Source organism: Scyliorhinus canicula, chromosome 1, assembly GCF_902713615.1.
Source record: "Scyliorhinus canicula chromosome 1, sScyCan1.1, whole genome shotgun sequence".
NCBI lineage: Eukaryota > Metazoa > Chordata > Chondrichthyes > Carcharhiniformes > Scyliorhinidae > Scyliorhinus > Scyliorhinus canicula.
Window position 1 is genome coordinate 38,897,125 of NC_052146.1, and position 19,943 is coordinate 38,917,067.

General features: G+C 41.5%; 2 protein-coding genes across 14 annotated transcripts in view; both read left to right on the forward strand.

Moving 5' to 3' along the window:
- Nucleotides 1–8,719, forward strand: part of LOC119957984 (BRCA1 associated protein) — a 66,516-nt gene extending 57,797 nt beyond the window's left edge. The window contains exons 12-13 of one of the 3 annotated variants that reach the window (XR_005458963.1): nucleotides 1,686–1,789; nucleotides 5,825–5,939. Coding sequence is in view for 2 of the 3 variants with exons in the window: in XM_038786313.1 (XP_038642241.1) it covers nucleotides 1,686–1,789; nucleotides 5,825–6,182 (462 nt within the window). In the remaining variant the exon portion in view is untranslated. Of the gene's footprint in view, nucleotides 1–1,685; nucleotides 1,790–5,824 lie in introns of all 3 variants that reach the window. The other 2 variants (XM_038786313.1, XM_038786266.1) reach the window with 2 other exon arrangements.
- Nucleotides 8,720–14,689: 5,970 nt separating this feature from the next.
- Nucleotides 14,690–19,943, forward strand: part of atxn2 (ataxin 2) — a 128,726-nt gene continuing 123,472 nt past the window's right edge. For 10 of the 11 annotated variants that reach the window (XM_038786580.1, XM_038786881.1, XM_038786659.1 and 7 more), the window contains exon 1: nucleotides 14,690–15,093. In XM_038786580.1, coding sequence (XP_038642508.1) covers nucleotides 15,002–15,093 — 92 coding nt within the window. In that variant the 5' untranslated portion in view covers nucleotides 14,690–15,001. The remainder of the gene's footprint in view (nucleotides 15,094–19,943) is intronic. The other variant, XM_038787054.1, reaches the window with a different exon arrangement.

A 19,943-nucleotide genomic window follows, 5' to 3' on the forward strand; every position in this document is an offset into this window, starting at 1 on the left:
GCACGGTGGCCTAGTGGTTAGCACAACCGCCTCACGGCGCTGAGGTCCCAGGTTCGATCCCGGCTCTGGGTCACTGTCCGTGTGGAGTTTGCACGTTCTCCCCGTGTCTGCGTGGGTTTCGCCCCCACAATCCAAAAATGTGCAGAGTAGGTGGATTGGCCACGCTAAATTGCCCCTTAATTGGAAAAAATAATTGGCTAATCTAAATTTAAAAAAAAAAAAGTAATTAGATATTATCTCGCGGGCCAAAGATAATTCCACCGCGGGCCGGATTTGGCCCGCGGGCCTTGAGTTTGACATATATGGATTAAGGCATTGCCATGGGGAAAGCAACACAGGAAATGTAGGCTCAACAAACTCAAAGATAATTCAAAAATGCGCAAGGCTTGAACATATTACTGAGTTATGGGGATAGGGTCGGGGCCTGGCTTAAGTGGGGTGCTCTTTCCAGGTGCCGGTGCAGACTCGATGGGCTGAAATACCTCCTTCTGCATTGTAAATTCCCTAATTGTACTTTTGTTTGCAGAGAATGGGCTCCTGGGTTTGAATGAATGTCACTTCTAGAAAGCATGAAATGAGCGTTTCTCCTGCAGTGTTAAATGTTGAGATAGTTTGAAATTTGGCATTCTTGGTTAATAATAATCTCTATTAGTATCACAAGTAGGCATATATTAAAAGTGCAATGAAGTGACTGTGAAAAGCCCCTAGTTGCCACACTCCGGCACCTGTTCGGGTACACTGAGGGAGAATTCAGAATGTCCAAATGTCCTAACAAGCATGTCTTTCAGGACTTGTGGGAGGAAACCGGAGCACCCAGAGGAAACCCATGCAGACACGGGGAGAGCGTACGGACTCCGCACAGACACAGTGACCCAAGCCGGGAATTGAACCCGAGGTCCCTGGCACGGTGAAGCAACAGTGCTAACCATTGTGCTACCGCGCCGCCCATGTGTAACTTGAAAAGCTTTGGCACCTTGTTTCTCTTTTCAGCAGTATTCAACTTCTGGACTACCAAACGACTTAACAATACTTTGTTATATTGTCATGCTTCAGTTTGGATCTTTAATTCTCAATTCAATCTATCAATAATTGGTGTAGATGTCTGTATAAAAGAATAAAAAGAGTGCTGAAAATGCTTTGTTGGTGGCATTTGTGGGGAAAGAAACAGAGTTAATGTTTCAGGTCAGTCATTGGCCTGAAAGATTAACTCTGTTTCTCTCTCTCCAGCACCAGGCTCCTTGACCTGCTGAATAATTTCAGCGTTTTCAGATTTTATTTCAGATTTCCAGTGCCTGCTATATTTTGTTTTTGTACATACATATTTATGTTATATGCAGGCAAAACCTTCACATAGTCCGGCGCTAAAAAAACTGCTGTCCATCAGGAGTAGGTATAAACACAGTGAATTATGGAAATCTGAATTGCAGAACAAAATCCATTTTTTTTAACTTGTCTATTTCAACACTGAATAAGCGCAACTGTATTTTCAGTGCATTTTATTTTTGCAGCTTCCATTTCGGAACAATATCTTTAAAGGATATTTGTCAAATGCAGTGTAACTAAAAGTTTGGAACCAATAAAGCAGATTCTGCTCAGATTGAGTATAGCTGAATGATAATTGATCTAAATTGCAACATGAGATTTTTTTTTTCCAAAATTTGATCCTACCCATTTCTACTTTCCAGATCAACAATATGAAAATAAAATTCAAAGAAACCATTGAGAAGTGCGACAGTCTGGAGCAGAAGCTGAATGAACTGATGAAAGACAAACAAGCTCTTGAGAGAAAGTAAGTTATTTTGCTGTTTCGCCTACCCCATAAATTAAAGAAAAGTAAACATCAGTTTAAGTGGGGCAGCAGTGCATTGGCAAGGTGTTGTAACTACTACTTCCACTTCACCATGTTTCTTCCCTACTTTGCTTTATACTCTTAAAATGGTGCCTCAGCCCAGAATCCAGATACCCAAGTGAACATAAGAACATAAGAACTAGGAGCAGGAGTAGGCCATCTGGCCCCTCGAGCCTGCTCCGCCATTCAATGAGATCATGGCTGATCTTTTGTGGACTCAGCTCCACTTTCCGGCCCGAACACCATAACCCTTAATCCCTTTATTCTTCAAAAAACTATCTATCTTTACCTTAAAAACATGTAATGAAGGAGCCTCAACTGCTTCACTGGGCAAGGAATGGCCATTGATCGTTTATGAAGTGAGCTATTGTGAGAAGACTGTTCATTTAACAGGAATATTAGAATTGATTCTGCTCTTTTCTGATGTCCACTCATTGCTCTCCAGCAACCCATGCACGAAATGATCAGTAAAGAAAATAAATCTTAATTTCTTTCCCTCCTTGCATTCCCAACTTATGAATACTAAGGCTAATTATAGGGTTGCATCCTGTTTTTTTTTGTGTATCGGATGTGGCTCGTTTGGTGGCAGTCTTGCCTCTGGTTCCTACCCACTCCAGGGCTTGAGCAAAAAAATCGTGGCTGACAGTCCAGTAGTATGGAGCGGATGCTATACTGTCAGAGCTGCTGACTTTTGGATGAGACATTAAACTAATGTCCCCCTGCCCTCTTGGGTGGATGTGAAAGATCCCATGGCACTATTTTGGAGAAGAGCGGGAATGTTATCCCCAATGTCCTGAGCAATACTTATCCCTCGATCAACATCACAAAAACAAATTATCTGACTTTTACCATATTTCTGTTTGAAGGAGTTTGCTTTGCACAAATTAGCTGTCACCTTTCCTTCATTGTCTGTGTAACACTTGAGATGCCTATTGGTCATGGAAAATAAATGGGAATGTTAGGGGCGGCACGGTGGCGCATTGGGTATCTCTGCTGCCTCACGGCTTCGAGGACCCGGGTTCAATCCTGGCCCCAGTTCACTGTCTGTGTGGTGTTTGCACGTTCTCCCCTTGTCTGGTGGGTCTCACCCCCACAACCCAAAAATGTGCCAGGTAGGTGAATTGGCCACACTAAATTGCCTCTTAATTAGTAAAAAAATGAATTGGTACTCTAAATTTTTTTTTAAATAAATGGGAATGTTTCATTTATTAAAAAATAAATTCTTCCATATTTACTTCTCATTTTATCACAGCTGAGTTCTTTGTGATTTTCCCCAATTCGGAATGTTGCTCGTTCTGGGTGAGTGTGCTTTACACTCAATTGGCTCTGTTTTATTCCTAAGCTCTAGAGTTGCCAGGTATCTTTATGATACCGCCACAAGATTCAAGTTCAAGTTCAAATCAATGACTCAATACACCAGTTAGTAAGTTCAAACAAGACACGTTTATTATTACACAGTTATTTACTACTCATGCACATAAGACTAAACTGTTCCTACCACTACTAGGCCAATACTTATCTGGAATAAGGGAACTGCCGGATCAGGGAACAATGGCCTCTTGCTTTGTCCTGGATCCGCAGGCTTCCAGTTGGTGTGGACTAAAGAGGTCAGGAGTGTCTACTCTCGTAGCGTGCGTTGTATGACACTTACTTGTCGGTGTAGCAATTGGCCAGGCCTCTCCTCACGTTCACGGTCCTGGAGAGCTGCTGCAAAGGTGTTCTGCTGGGAGGGCCGGCTAAGAGAGAGGAGGGCTGGCTAAGAGAGAGAGCTGGGGTCGGGGTCTCTGTCTTATACTGTTTTGGGTTTCGCGCCCATCTGGGCGGACCCTCTATAAACTTGCAATCGATTGGGTCTCTTCCCAGGGGAAATCGATTGATTTGAATTTCCCCAATAACGGGGCTGTTCCTCGATCACTGGGCGGTTCTTGGGGCTGTTTGTATCTTATTGTCCGGGACTCCTGCTGGCGCCGAAGAGTCTAGCTTGGCCTTTGTTATTCTTAATTGTGTCCATTGTGCCTGGGAATCACTGGGAATCGCTCGATTAATATGCGCAGCTTGTTAGTTTCTGTGCTGTCTGGTTTCTTCAGACAGAATCCACAGAGAGGTCCTGCAACATGCTTGCCTCTCTGCCATTGTCCAATTTTCCCTGCATGCAACTCAATGTTCCATTTTGTGTCGGGAAGTGGCCAACTTTGGTGGCTACAGGAAGATAACATTAGCCACGCTGACATTTGGCATCACAAGCCCATCGATAGAAATCGTTGGTAAAATATGGATGCACTGTAAAAGTTAAACTAAGAATAAACCTGTTGCAGGATTATAGATGATCATTGTTGCAGTTGTGCCGTGTGTTTGGGGAGGGGTGTGATATGATCCTGCCTATTAGTTGTGAGATTGTCCTTGCAGAACTGTGGGTAAACCTCTTGCCACTCTACAGTTAATTATTCAGATGCGGTTTCAGGAATTGTTTCATATTGAAGTTCCACATGGAATTTGAGCTTGCTAGTTTCAACAGGAAAATGGACCACATAAATTGTTTTAAGAGGCTTCACTTTGGAAATATGCATCATCTTACGATAGTAGCAATAGCTGTGTCGTTTGATTCTTTCTGTAGGGATTATTTGTAAACTCTGTTTACATTTTTGTGAATTCCAACTTGCGTTTGTGAAATTGAAGAGCTATTTTGACTGGAATAGAAATTTTCTGATCAACTTGTAAGTCCCTTCATATCAAATAGTACTTTCTTTGCATGGTTAGCAGGTTGTCACACAAGCATTTTCACTGTGGCAAAAATGTCACATGTTTGTGCAAATGACAACTTTTAAAGTTCTCCAAGTCCTAAAATGTAAATGTTCATTTTATGCTGAAGTATCTGTACTCGTCCTGCCCTCACGCATTTCGAAGATTGTGTCCTTATGGGTTCCAGTGAGTGATATTTTTGTGAGCCATTTGAGTACTTCTCAGAGTGGCTTTACCAGAACTTTCTGCACTTTGCTTTTTGCTCAGGTGGTTCTGCAAGTGAAAAAAAAAATGAAAATCACTTAATGTCACAAGTAGGCTTCAAATGAAGTTACTGTGAAAAGCCCCTAGTCGCCACATTCCAGTGCCTGTTCGGGGAGGCTGGTACGGGAATTGAACCATGCAATGTTCCTACTTTACTTGTGCTGTGATTGTATAAAAAACCCAGAACTTTTTTCTTAAAACTGGTGGTTAGTCTTGAATTTACAGTGGTTAGAGTGGAAGTCAAAAGTATATTTGAGCAACTTTTGTTGACATTGCACTGGTGTAAAATGAGTTGTGTAACTGCAACCTGTTGACTTACCATCCAAGTCAAAGTTCTATTGTAGCAGTACTTCTAACATTGTTTGTTTTACAGAAATACAGTGTTAGTCATAAACTGTTCAAGAAGTTTATAATTGTATTTAGCGCTTTGTTACCATATATGCTATTTTGGCTTTAAAAAGTTATGTATTTGGGACAATAGTGTAAAATGAACACTATATATTGGGGAATTTAGAGGATTAAATGTCAGATGCAATCCGTGGCTCTACAAGCAGTTGTGTTTTGGGCAGTTGTGATTTGTATCCAGTCATAAAGTGCTAGTGTTGCTCGACATGGGAGGTCTAAATTTATTGTGTATCCATGTTGCATATCCCACATTAATTTAGTTTGACCAGAAATATGTTAACAAGCTTTGTGGGCAATGGCTTCTTGTTCAAAAAAATATTGACTTGTTTTTTTGGATTATGTAGTACCAATACAGGAGGTATTTACCATAGGAAACTACTCTTGCATGATATTGGAAGGGGTTGCCACCATGACTAAATCCGTGCCAATGTTCCTATACCTGATGCAGATGCACTGCACAGTTGAAAACCAAAACACTCAAATGAACATTGAGTTCTTATAAAATTCCAATTGGGATGTTCCAGTGTTGTTTCTTTAAAGATGTCTCTTTTCATCCCGTTCTGTTAGGTGTTCTCAGTTGAACAACAGGGTTTTGAAATTGGGCACGGAACTGAAAGAGGAACAGGAAATGAACAAGTGCCTCCGAGCTAATCAGATCCAGCTGCAAACCAAACTGAAAGAAGAGGAAAAGAAGCTGAAGGACACATGTGATGAGAAAGACCGGCAGATTACAGAGGTGCAGGAGCAGCTGCGAGATGTCATGTTCTACCTGGAGACTCAGCAGAAAATCAATCAAATGCCAGCTGACACTCGTCAGGAGATCCAAGAGGGACAGATAAATATTGCAGTGGCATCTGCTGCAGCATCACCTGGAGCCATTACCAAACAGACCTCCAGGAGAGGAAGAGGCAAAAGGAGCAAATAGTTGAACTTTCTCATTTTTGAAAGAGGAAGGAAAAAAAAACAAAACAAAAAAACCTCCTGGGAGGTGTGTGTATATTTGCTTATTTTCAGTGCTGACTACTACCATACTTGTGTTATCTATGATTCTATATTCAAAAATTGCCAGTTTTTTTGGCAGTTGGGCTATATTCTGCAATGTGCAGAAAAATTATTTAATACAACATTATTGATTTATATTTGCTGGTATTATAGCTTAAGTGTATCAGCCATGCAATTGGAAAAGGTTTGTGATACATTTGTCAAATGTTCAGGACATCTCAAACTACTCTCGCACAATGAATAATTCACAGTAACTGACTTTTACTGCTCGTGGACATTAGCATGAAAATTCAGTCTTAATATTTTTCAATTTGATTGAAATTGACAACCTAACTCATTAGACCTTCAAATCCAGCAATTAGACACACTACTCAGATTATAGGCTGTATGATATAACTGGAAGTAGCAATATAGTTCACGCACAGTCATTCAAATCTGTACAGCATGCATACCTGGAACATTGTAGGACACGGTATGAATTTAACAGAAAAATTTAATTGTGTTTCTGCACATCTTTATTGTTGGAAGTAGGTTCTTTTGTGGACCAGATGATGATGCTGCTGAGTACACTGAATTCACCTGTAATTTCAGCATAACTATAGCCACACTAAACATGCGCTAATCTCTCTCAGCTGTTAGATACCTACCTGAAATAAATTTGGGCAGTTAAAATTCAAATCCATCGGAGAAAATTGTCCATAGTTCAACGTTAATTGAGAATGTAATTTGAAAGATGAGTAATGTGGCTAATGGAAACGTTACAGTGGTGGTGTGGCCTGCATTTAAAGTTAAATACCTGACTTGCAAGTGATGAATGTTGACAGTAGGGAAGAGTAGAGATTGCTTAGTATTAGAACCCCATGTGAGAACCCCATGTGAAAAGAACTAAAAGAGTAGATTATATATTTAAACAAATAAATGTGTATTAAGTTTACTGAACAGGTGTTTGCAGTTAATTGAAAGGATGAGGGTCCACCAAGTTAAGTAACTTATAAGTTTTGACTTTAGAATATTAAAATCAAGATATTTTGGAAAGAAAGCTGACAAAACCATTGCTGTATGTGCACTGACTTTTTACAGCCAGGTTTTGTGACAGTAACACCACATTTTTCCCACTGACATGAATAGTAAGTTGACAGAAACAATAATTCACATGTAAAATGAAAGTATTATAAGCAGCATGGAATATCCAAGAAATAAAGATGGGCTGTGCTTCATCATAAATTATCCACCCAAAGAATAAACTGAATATCACACTAATGTTTCCAGGTGGTGTTTCACTTTCATCGACAGCCATTGCAACATATCTGCATCTGTAGAAATTTAGTTCTTTAATTCTGTTGGGAATGTATACTCTGCAATAACTTACTCTTGATTTGTAAGAGATTTTATTTCTAATTCAGTTTTGTTCTTTCTGACTGACTTTACTGCTAAGATCTGCTTTTCCATGTTTTTTTTTGTTTTGAGTGATTTTCTTTTGGCAATGCATAGATTTTCTGAGTAGAACCCCATCCAAATACAAAATGCCCAACAATCGCACCGATGAAACTAAAGACGGAAAAGGAACTTGGTAGATTTTCAGACCACCTAAGTTACTTCGTTCCTCCCATTCTCTTATTTGTGGTCACGTCAGCAGTAAGTATATTATCCAAAGTTGCAGTTCTTAACAAAAAGCAAGGAACACTTGTAAAGACAGAGCCAGATGTTATTCTGTGGTTGCTGTAAACAATCAAACTTAGATAAAGATTGTGTATTAATATATTATGTAATTTAATTTCAAGAGAAACGTTTTCAATTTATGCACTTTCATTTTTGAATGAACCTTAATTCAGTTATTAACACCTTGCAGTTTGCTTTCACAGTATCCTGAGTTGCTCTTATTATAGTGGTTAAATATTATGGAAGCTGATATAAAACAGTCGTAGATTGATGGGTGTTGAAGGAATTGTCAAGCAGGTATTGACGGATTTTTTGTCTGCAAGAAATATCTGTTACGAATCCTTGAAGACCACTAGCGCTCACCATTTTTAATTTACTGTACAAAACAGTTTTTTTGTTCGATGTTTTGTGACAAATGTCTCTGAAGAAAAACATGCAGGTGTAAATTACAGCGAAACCATGTTGCCTCTTAATGGAGGTATTAATATAACCATTTTGTAAATAATATTTTACACTCTTTTTAATTTAAGGCTGTTGAATCTTATAAGTGCTAAATGATGCATTTTAAGTCACTCTTCAATCCAGATCACTGTATTTTAATTTTACATCGTGTCTAATTTAGTGCATTCTGTCTAATTTCAATAAACTGAGCAATAATCCTGTTATAAGTGTGAATCAGGCAGTACAACGGAACTTCTTTTGTCTGTTCAGAATGGATAAGTCTTTGTTGCAGCCCTAGTTGTGAAAAAAGATTATAGGATTGTTTTAAAAAGAATAAAATTGTTCCACAATAAACATCTAGCTTTGTTTCTGTTGACTTTTATGCTGCCCTCATTCCATTGCATTCACCTTTATTCCTTTTATCACCTTCCTAAAGGATCCAACCTCATGCTGAGGTACAGTTCCAAAAGCACTAACTTCCCCCTGCGTACTTCTCATGGTGAGTACCAGGTTCTTCAACTGGGTGAAAGCATCAGAGCGAAATCCAATCCTGTAACTTTCTATCCACGCACATGCATTTGCAGCAAAAATGTCACTGGATAGCAATCAGCAGTGAAACCTTGGCTTCTTGCCTTTTTCCCTTCTCGTCCAGGACTGGCAGCTGTAACCCCCCAGCTAAGACTTGGCAACTTTAACTTTCTTGTCTTCATCCCTTGTTTCACTAACTGAGCAATGCATTTTAACCATTGAAGGCATACTTCAATCCACTAAAGCAGTCTTCCCCTTCCATGAGAAAAATAGGTAATTTTACAAGGAGCTAACTTGGTAAGGGAGGAAATATCTGAACAGTGTGTTTAGTATGTGTCAGTATTTCCAGCAGAGATCCTTCAAGATTTCCATATCTTCATCTTAAACGTTTTCTAGATAATTTTTGTTCATTCCCTCAATGCTGACAGGCAAGAAGTGGATTTATTAAATCCAAAATTAGTCAAGCTGCCTGATTCTTACCAGCATGTGGCATGCAACCGAGTAAGTTGCTTTAAGTGGATTTATAAGCATGACTGTAGAAGCATGAAAAGCTGAATAGAAATGTAATGTTGCCCATCTTTGCCCCTGCCTCAGCTGACCTGATGAAACCCTGATCTGTGCCTTTATTACCTCTAGACATGACTGTCCGATGCTCTCCTGATTTGCCTCCCATTTTCATCCATCACACAACACCTCTGAAAAGCCTGCTGCCTGTGACATAAGTCATATCAAATCCCTTTGATCCATCATCCCTGTGCTTATTGACTGTGTTGTCTCCTGATCTGGCATGGCCTTGTTTTTAAAATTAATTTCTTGTTAATGAATTGCTATCTCCTATCTCTCACCCCACCTCTCACCGCACAACCTTCCAGATTCTTTGCTTTTTCAGTTCTGTACATAACTAATTTTAATCGGTCCACAATCGGCAGCCGTGCCTTCAGTTGCTCAGACCCCAAGTTCTGGAATTCCCTCCCTAAATCTCTTTGCCTCGCTACACCTCTCCCCTGCACGATGCTTTGATCATCTGGCCTAATATCTCTTTATACAGCTCCAATTCTGTTTGTGATATCTTGTGAACCACCTTGTGATGTTTTACAATGCAAAGGACAGTATGGAAATGCAAGTTGTTGCTGTTGAATATGCTTGCATGTCTAGCGTAACAAAATCTGCTCATTTTGTGAGGTTCAGTTTTCTAGTGGTAACCTTTTTAAAAAAATAAATAAATAAATAAAAAAAAAATATATATATATATAATGTTGCACACTTGCAAATAAAAATAAATGGTTTGTTTCAATTTAACAAAGGATTTCAAATAAATTCTTACGGCATTGATGTAATTGCTTGAGGCAGTTCAACAAGAAATCAAAATGAAAATCGCTTTGTCACGAGTAGGCTTCAATGAAGTTACTGTGAGAAGCCCCTAGTCGCCACATTCTGGCGCCTGTTCGGGGAGGCTGGTACGGGAATCGAACCGTGCTGCTGGCCTCCTTGGTCTGCTTTAAAAGCCAGCGATTTAGCCCAGTGAGCTAAACCAACCCCTGAAATGCACATTATGAGATAAGACTGAATTAACAGATGAAAATATTTTATGTCCCTACACTAATATCGCAAGCTGTTGCTTAATAATTCCTCTAAATCAAATTAGTTGCATTTATTTAAATTGCTATGAGATGAATTCCCTGCTGCAAAAATATTTTGTCTGCTTCCAAAGCATGGTTGGTAACATAACCAAAGTTTTAAAACAACTAGGCATCAATGCAAATAGTTCAAATAACACTTTTTAAAGAAAATAATCTCCGATGCTGAATGATCTGGATATTTCTAGTATTTTCTGTTTTTATAGATTGATCAATTAACTGAAAAATTGGTGGATGAGGCAACTACATTGAAGCACATAGAACTCAGTCTCCAAGTCAGCACAGCATTTCAGTGGAGGTTTCTAATTACAAATGCTAAACCACTCTCACCCACTCCCTCAATTGTTGGCATACCTACCCCACAGTGCCAGCACTTCTGCTAAAGGAGTGGGTGTTATAACTGAGGTTTGAAGTTATTAAACTCAAGGTACAATCTGTAATATTGATTTTATGGACATAGACATATTCATGGACATAGCATTTACAGGGCAGGAGGCCATTTGGCCCATCGAGTCGGCACCGACCCCAGGAAAGAACACCCCACACCACCACCCTATCCCCGTAACCCAGTAACCCCACCTATCCTTTTTTGGACACTTAGCAATTTAGTGTGGCCAATCCACCTAACCTGCACATCTTGTGTTGGGCTTCCCAAATGAAGCAAAGACAGAGACCAGAGTAGAAGTGGCATAAGATATTGAAGTTGCGAGCGACATTGTTGAGAATTGCATTTTTAGTCAGAATTGACATCTCTGATAAAGCGGCCATTTAGTTTGTGTAGAGAAACTGCACCATAAGCAATAAATTCTAAGTTGGATAAGGCACACAAATTCTTGTTTCTGCCGGGAGCATTTGGAGACACGTATAGTGATGTGAGAATGGGAAAACACCAGGAAAGGAATGCAAATGCCAGGGATGCAGAAAGAGTGAACCAGTGTGTATCAGGTCAATTTATTTGGAAAGAGGAGATAGGAAGGATGTGTGAAGTGAGCTGGAAGAGGTGGAAATTGTAGATGTTCTGTTGGGACACAAACTGGTACAGTGGAAAATGAAGTTAAGGAGCTCATCATGGTTCTACATGGTGGGGCAAGAGATGGGGACTCAAACATGCAAATAGGAAAGGCCTAGTCAAAAGTCTGGTTTGCTACATTGTGGGCAGCACGGTAGCATTGTGGATAGCGCAATTGCTTCACAGCTCCAGGGTCCCAGGTTCAATTCCGGCTTGGGTCACTGTCTGTGTGGAGTCTGCACATCCTCCCTGTGTGTGCGTGGGTTTCCACCGGGTGCTCCGGTTTCCTCCCACAGTCCAAAGATGTGCAGGTTAGGTGGATTGGCCATGATAAATTGCCCTTAGTGTCCAAAATTGCCCTTAGTGTTGGGTGGGGTTACTGGGTTATGGGGATAGGGTGTAGGTGTTGACCTTGGGTAGGGTGCTCTTTCCAAGAGCCGGTGCAGACTCGATGGGCCGAATGGCCTCCTTCTGCACTGCAAATTCTATGAACTCAGATGGTTGGGAACCATCAACTGAGGAAACAAGATGTTATCCTGAAACGCTCGTATGGAATGGTGCATCATTGGAGCATATGTGATGAAGACTGAGAAACTGGAAACAGGAGTAGGGTTGGAAGAAGTATGATCCAGATAGTTGTAGGGGTCGATGGACTTTTAATTGTTGCCTATTCCCAGAGAAAGAAAGTAGTTGAGGAAAGGAAGACCATTTGGATCATGTAAAAGGTACAGGCCAGGAGAAAATTTGAAAAAATTAAATATTCTAGGTTAGGGCGAAGATGGGAAGCAGTGACACAGTCATCAATGTAATAGAAAAAGAGGTCGGAGAGGAACCTGGGTAGGATTGGAGCAAAGACATACATAATTTTCTGAATAAATTAAAATATTTTCTGTAATTCTATTTTGTGATTTTTTTTCAGTTTTAATGTAAACATTGTCTATAATCGGCTGGTTAATGAAAAAACATGGCTTCTAATTAAGTTGTGATAAAACTACATGATTTAATTAAATCATTGTGTGATTATTACTGGTTCAGACTGATAGCGCTAAGCTAGCAACCCAGATATCATAAATTCAAAGTGGCAAATGAGAAAATGAATTCAATGGACTGTAATTTATGGTTAGCAGTTAAGAAAGATTGCTGTGATAGATGCTAGATTGTACTGACAGCCCAACTGGTGATTTGCTAATATCCTTTAAATAGCATTTTGACAACTCCAAACCAAAAAACAAAATACCGTGTATGCTGGAAATAGTATAAACATTGAGTAGGCCAGATAGTATCTATAAAGTAAGAAGCAGAGTTAGTGTTTCAGATCAATGACATTTATTCAATTCAAGATGGTGCCAGAGCGTGGCAACTCTGCCAGCTCACACAGACCCTCTTCTTGCATCTCCTATAACTGTACTACTCACTTAACACGAACCTTTCTCTTTTATCTTCTCACTATGTATTTACCTTGTGTTGCCCTATTACGTATTTTCTTTTCATGTACTAAATGATTTGTTTGAGCTGCACCCAGAAAAATATTTTTCACTGTACCTCTGGTACACATGACAATAAACAAATCCAAATTCAAATCCAATCAGAACGGTCAGTTAGTATACCTGGCCTAAACTTGACTTTAACCATGTGATGGACTCTTATGTCCTGGCCTTGCAAGCCATTCAGATGCATGAAAGAAACCCTGCTGCTGCTGCCTCCTCTAGTAACTAGCAGTGGGCAATAAATGCAGCCTTGTTAGCATTGAAATGAAAATCGCTTATTGTCACGAGTAGGCTTCAATGAAGATACTGTGAAAAGCCCCTAGTCGCCACATTCCGGCACCTGTCCGGGGAGGCTGGTACAGGAATCTAACTGTGTTGCTGGCCTGCTTTAAAAGCCAGCAAATTCATTTTAATATTTTCTTGGGGTGGGGGAGCAATTTAATTGGATGGTTTTGCATAAATAATAGTTCCTGGGTTTAAACTTTTCCTAGTGGCGACTTACTTTTGTTCGTTTACATGCAAAGAGGGATAAAAAAAATCATGTAATTTGCTTCTCCCACATCAGCAGGTGGTAGCCTGCTTCAGAAGGTTGTTGTCGCTGCCGAAATGGAGCACAAAAATCAAGCAGCTGGCGCTCCCGGGCAGGGCTGAGGGAGTGCCGCATTGCCAGAGGCAATGAAACGATAACCCAAGATTGACGATTCATTATCCCCGGTGTCCTGGCCAACATTTATTCCGCAAACATCAGATGAAGAGATTATCTGACCGTTTATCATACTGTTTGTGTGGGAGCGCAGCATATATCCTACATGTGCAACACTTTTAAAGCACCTCACCGGCAGTGAAGCGTTTGGAGACAACCTGCGTTTGTGAGAGGGGCTGTTTAAATGCAGTGGGTTTAAAATCAGAGGTCACCCGGTGAAGCCGGGCTGCGCCTCCAGCTGGACTGGGTCACGGGCGGGGAGGTGCGTCCTTCACAATATGAGTGCTGGCACTTTCCCACCACTTTATTAATAAAGCGGCCAGAGGCTGACTGGGCCTGGCCCCGGACACTCCGCGGCCCAGCACACTCCCCGGGGCCCGGACACTCCCCGGGGCCCGGACACTCCCCGGGGCCCGGACACTCCCCGGCCCAGCACACGCCCCGGGGCCCGGACCTTCCCCGGCCCAGCACACTCCCCGGGGCCCGGACACTCCCCGGCCCAGCACACGCCCCGGGGCCCGGACACTCCCCGGCCCAGCACACGCCCCGGGGCCCGGACACTCCCCGGGGCCCGCACACGCCCCGGGGCCCGGACACTCCCCGGCCCAGCACACGCCCCGGGGCCCGGACACTCCCTCCCTGTGGCCGCCTCTGCCGCACTCACCCCCCACCCACAGCAAATAAACCTCCGCCCTTGCCGGCTAGGCCAAAGGTCAGGAGGAATGGGCGACGAGGACGACAGCAATGCATTTAAAACGCCCTCGCAAGTCACTAATGGAACATGGCCTACCCTCCATTTTCTCCAGCCATGGGCCAGTGTGGGGGAACGGCCTACTTTGGGGCTCGGCCTACTTTGCGCGGCGAGTCACTCAGCGGGCGGAGTGGGTGCGCACCGCACAGGCGTGCCCGGATCTTCTTTCTCCGCCCCTCCCCCAACCACAGCCTCCGCTCACCCCCCCACCCGCCCCTCCCCCCACTCTCTCGCCCGTTCGCCGTGTTGTGGCGGCGGCTGAAGATTTGCGATAGCAACGGGCGCCGCGGCGGTAACTGACTGACTGACCGGAGGCCGCCGAGTTGGGCAGCAGGCAGGCGGTCAGTCGCGCACGTCTTGTTTTCCCCCCTTCCCCCGAAACGACTTCCTCGGGGGTGGTGGTGGTGGTGGTGGTGGTGTGGCGGCGGGGAGGGGGATAGGTTTTAATCCGTGCCGTGGATGTCGGGCCGGACCCACTCTGGTGAAGGGATTGTGAAGTGAGTCGAAGCGGCGGCGTCAGCACCACCATGTCCATGAAGCAGCCCAACAGCCGAAAGCCCGGCATCGGTGCTGGTGGAGCTGGCACTGGAGCAGGAGGAGGGAGGCAGTCCGGCGGCAGGTAATAAACAGGTTCCGCACCCCCATTTCCCCCTATAGCCGTCCAACCTTCGAGCCCAGGCGGCCTTCTGTCACCGCCGGCCCACCTTTCCTCTTCAACATGCCGGGCCGGCCTTACCGAGAAACGCAACAACTTTAGCTCGGGCCTCACGCTCGGGCCTAATCTTCCAGCGGGGCTGGTGCCGAATGGGGACGCGGCCTTGCAGACGAACATGGACTGGGCCCAGGCTGCCAGAGGGCCCATAAAGTATCTGTTGCACACAGGCGACTTTTAAAATAAAGCATTAAAGAGATTTAGATTAGCACATTACAGAACGAGGGTGCATTCCTTTAGATAAATAATAATTACAATTCCCCAGGTAGTACATTGCAGGCAGCCCATGTTCAAAGTTTCCAAGACTTCTTAATCTTAAGTCGCAGAAAAGGTGAAATTAATAATAAAAACACTTGCTCAGTGATAAATTACTGGCCACACATATTCAAAAGACATACAAATTAAAATTCTGGACATTAATCACGTTGGTTTTACTTAAACCAAGATCACACTGGGAATTTAAAAGTGGCTTGCACGTCAATAATGGAGTTATACTGTGACATTCAAATCAGAACAGGCGCATGTAAGACAACGCTGTTGTATATTACATAAAGATTTAAATCATTGTAATGTTTTGGTGAGATCGACTGTCTTATGCCCGTGGAAGGAAATTAAACTTTTTATTTTGTACCTTGTGGTAATGTGATTTGTGTTGTACATTTTGTGACATTGTAGTGTATATACAATGTGAACGTTTTCCAGAACATTGTAAAATTAACTCTGTTTATGCTTTAACATAGTTAAAACTTGTACAGAAGATATATTTTTTACACTGTTCTGAAAAATAAATTGATGTGTGCTTCAGCCCTTGTGTTGCAACAGAGTTGATGACTTGGCATCTCAATCATGTTTACATTAGTTTTGGTTTCTATATTGCTTAATGAGTGTTTTATATTAACTGTGATGAAGTTTTGGCTGGTATTAATTGCACAACACATTGACCTAAATAAGTTGCTGCACCTCAAAAATAGTTATTGTGTTAAGTGCTTAAAATATTTTGCGAAAGTTGCGAATATTTTGTTTCATTACAGTTTTGATATTATACCCAAACAGTTTCAAACATGTTGTTAAATTTGTGTTTGCGTTTTAACATATGATCAGTCTGGTGAACATGTTGAGTTTTGAAAACTTTAGTGCTTGCGTTGTCATTTATTCATTCATCGCTTTTGTGAATATGGTGAGTTTACCATGTCAGGCAGAATGGGTTTTCAGTTATAAGTGTCAAAACCAGTATAGCATTGCTTCTTAAAACTCATTAAAAAATCTGCGCCGTTGAAAGAACATTCTGACTTTTCAGCTTCAAAGAATTCTATTGGAAGATTTTAGGTAATACTTTCACAAGATGTCTGAATTTAAGTTGGGGACCTATGAACCAATAGAACTTTGTAATAACTTTAACTTGTACAATAATTTTTCTTTTATGTCATGTGGTTTAGAATTGATTACCTGGTAATATAAATAGGTGCTTGATTTGACACCAGGACAGGGGTCGGTTAGCTCAGTTGCCTGGACAGCTAGTTTGTAATGCGGAGAAATGCCAGTAGCCAGTTCCATGCCTTCTCAACCTTTCCCCTTGCCTGAAAAGTGGACACCCACTGGTTAACTCGCCACTAGTCAGCTCTCTCTCTCTCTCTCATGGTCCTCTGAGACTTTGACGATTTTCATTCATTCACAATTCAGATTTAATCTTCAGGTCTCCTTTTTGATTCGCTTCCAATATGTCCTCTGGCCATCTAAACACTGTAGTTTGAAAACTAAGGCCTTAATTCTCATTGAGCCTTTTGGAACTGTACAAGTTGGATGTATTGTCCAGACAAACACTTGGTAAATCAGTTTTTTTCGTAGGAATTTTTGTGCTTGGCCAGGAAAAAATTGATTAAGAAAAAAACTTAGATTTATAATGGTGCTTTTCACAGTTCCAGGATGTCTAAAGCACCTTATAGCCAATGTGCAATACTTCAATTGTAGCCACTGTAATGTAAGCAAATTGGCAGTTCGTGAATAGCAAAATAAGACCAATGACCAAATGATCTGTTTTAATGATATTGCTTGAAACACATATTATTGGCCAGGACACTGGAGAGCTTCCCCGCTGAACCATTGGATTTTGTTTGAGAGCAGATGGGTTTCAGTTTAACATATGAACAAAAAGATGGCAATTTCAGTGATTCAACACCACTGCACTGAAGTCAGTCTAGATTGTGCTCAAATCTCTGTAGCAGGGCATGAACTCATGATTTTTGATGGAGAAGTAATTGAGCAAAGGCTACCACCAGTCGTTTCTTGCTAATTTCCAATGCAGACCCTTTTTTTGCGCTCACGTGCTTTTCAGATTGTAACCCCATTACTATGACTACACATTCGAGATCAGGTTGAATGAATATGCAAAGTTGTTCCAGGTAGGTCCTTTCAGACAACAGAAAGAGAAGATTTTAATCCTATTTGATTGAGTTGAACTGGAATGTATATAAAAGGACAGTTTAATAATGCACTTCGGCATCCAGTCCTTGTGCATGTTTTGTTTGAGTTGAGTGTGCACAAGCAACTATTTTGTTAACTTATATTCCTGATCCAAGCATAATGGATTCTCCAGTTTGAAAGTAAACAAACAGAGCAAGGGTATACTTTATAATGTGTGCTGGAGTTGGAATTGTTTTCTGCTAGCCGCACAGATTAGGAATTTATGGCTAATGTACATTGGGTATCCTGGTCTCTCTAGCTAGCAGGCGAGAATGCCAGTAGTATGCATTTGTAAAATCTGCTCTGTTATGGCTCTGGCCAAATGTCTGGCATAATATTTCACCCTGTAATCATTTTTCAATGAGCAGTGAACGTTTCTGAATTGTAGAGCTGCTGCTCAGGTTATGTTTCTTCAGCAGTAGTTTCGAAAATTACATTTTTAAAATTCGCTCCCTTTTCTGTAACCGGAGTTGAAGTAATTAATTTCCTGCAATGCAAGCAACTATTTTTCTTTGGTTGTAAAGCTCTGTGGGACATTGAAGTCATGAAAGGCACTATATAAATGCAGATTTTTCTTTTGAAAATTTTGGTGCTTGTAAAACTATGGTCTGAGTCTAGATTTCATCATGGCTACGCTGAAAAGGAGAGGACAAAGCTCGCATGGTAATTAGATCAGACCAATGATTAGAAATAGGAAATGTTTATGGCAGTTGAATAATTGAATTTTTGGCAGTGGTTGGTGAAGGAGAGGCCGGGGAGACATGGAAGAAAATAGAAAAGATGGTTCTTGTATCCTTTGTATTTCTCTTGAATTTTAATAAGAGTTCTATGTGAAGCTGCCCAAAGGCCAAACATGTATAGTGGACCGTGCCATATTGCTTCATGCATCCCTGAACTGTAGCCAGCTTTGGCAAGTGGTATCTGAACCTACGGTGAATGTGTTGGCATTTTGGCTTCATGTCACATAATCAGTATTCACTGAATGGCACATTAATTCAGAGATCGCCAATACGGTTAGTATCAGGGTCTTGAAGAAATGCGGCTGTAATTCTCAGGAGAAAACGTCAGGGCACAGGATACTCCTTACACCCACCATGCACTTGATGACCTTTAGAATTGTAGCTCAGAAAAATGCTAACTGTACTCTAGGATTCATGCAGAAGATATGGAAGTAAATTTGATGTGTCTTCTGAGCAACTTCTCCAACACCCATCTCTTTTCTCGGCCCTCGAGTCTATATTTGACATTTCTATTTTTTTCCTGAATATATTCTGTTCTTCAGTATCACCCTGCATTTGGGAGAGAGTGTATATGAAAGATGCAAGAGGCCTGTTTTTATTTTTCTTACCACCCCACCCCTGAATGACCAACAGTAATACAGTAGAGTATGAGCATTCATTGCTGAATGGCAGGTGAACAGCGTGCTGGTGGTGGGGGAAGCTGTTAAAGGATGAAATCTCAGAAAAAGTATATTTAATTATCAGCATTGATCACAGGATTTGTGCAATTACTGTTAAAGGTTTATTTATACTCTGGCATCTAACTTCAGATAGTAGGGAAGGCAGTGGCATAGTGGTTGTCGTGGATGTAATCCCAGAGACCCAGGGAATTGCTCTGGGGACCCGGGTTCAAATCCCACCAAGGCAGATGGTAATATTTGAATTCGGTAAACATCTGAAATTAAGTCTTAACAGTAATCATGAAACAGTTGTCAATTGTCGTCAAAGCCCATCTGGTTCGCAAATGGCCTTTGGGGAAGGAAATCTATCATTCTTACCTGGACTGGCCTGACTTACGTGCCCTCCAGGATGGGCAATAAATGCTGGCCCAGCTAGCGATGCCCACAGCCCATGAACAAACAAAAAGAAATTACTACTTTCTACTCAAGATTTTTGTTGAAGGAGGTAAAAATCTGAGTTTCCCTCCATCTCCAGCATTAGTCACTGACCAAATTAGTTGTTTACTGCAAAGTGTCATCTTTAATTATGTAATCCTTAATTATGGTGGACTCTGATTAAAAAGCAAGCTTGCATAAAATGACAAATTAATGGTAGGAACTGAATTTTGATAGACATTGACTGCTCTTAATCCTGTGAAGAATACACAGAAAACTGTCTATTGTAGATAGATGGCACCAGGGCTTGTAGAGAAATAGAAGCTAATTTGTCTAACTTGTCATTTGCCACAAGCACAGCTGGAAAATTGGTTATCTAACTTGCAGATGTTGACATTTTTCTTCCTCTTCCCTGCTTTAGTTCCACATCAAACTGTTAAAGGAGCAGTGATGTTGGTGCAAA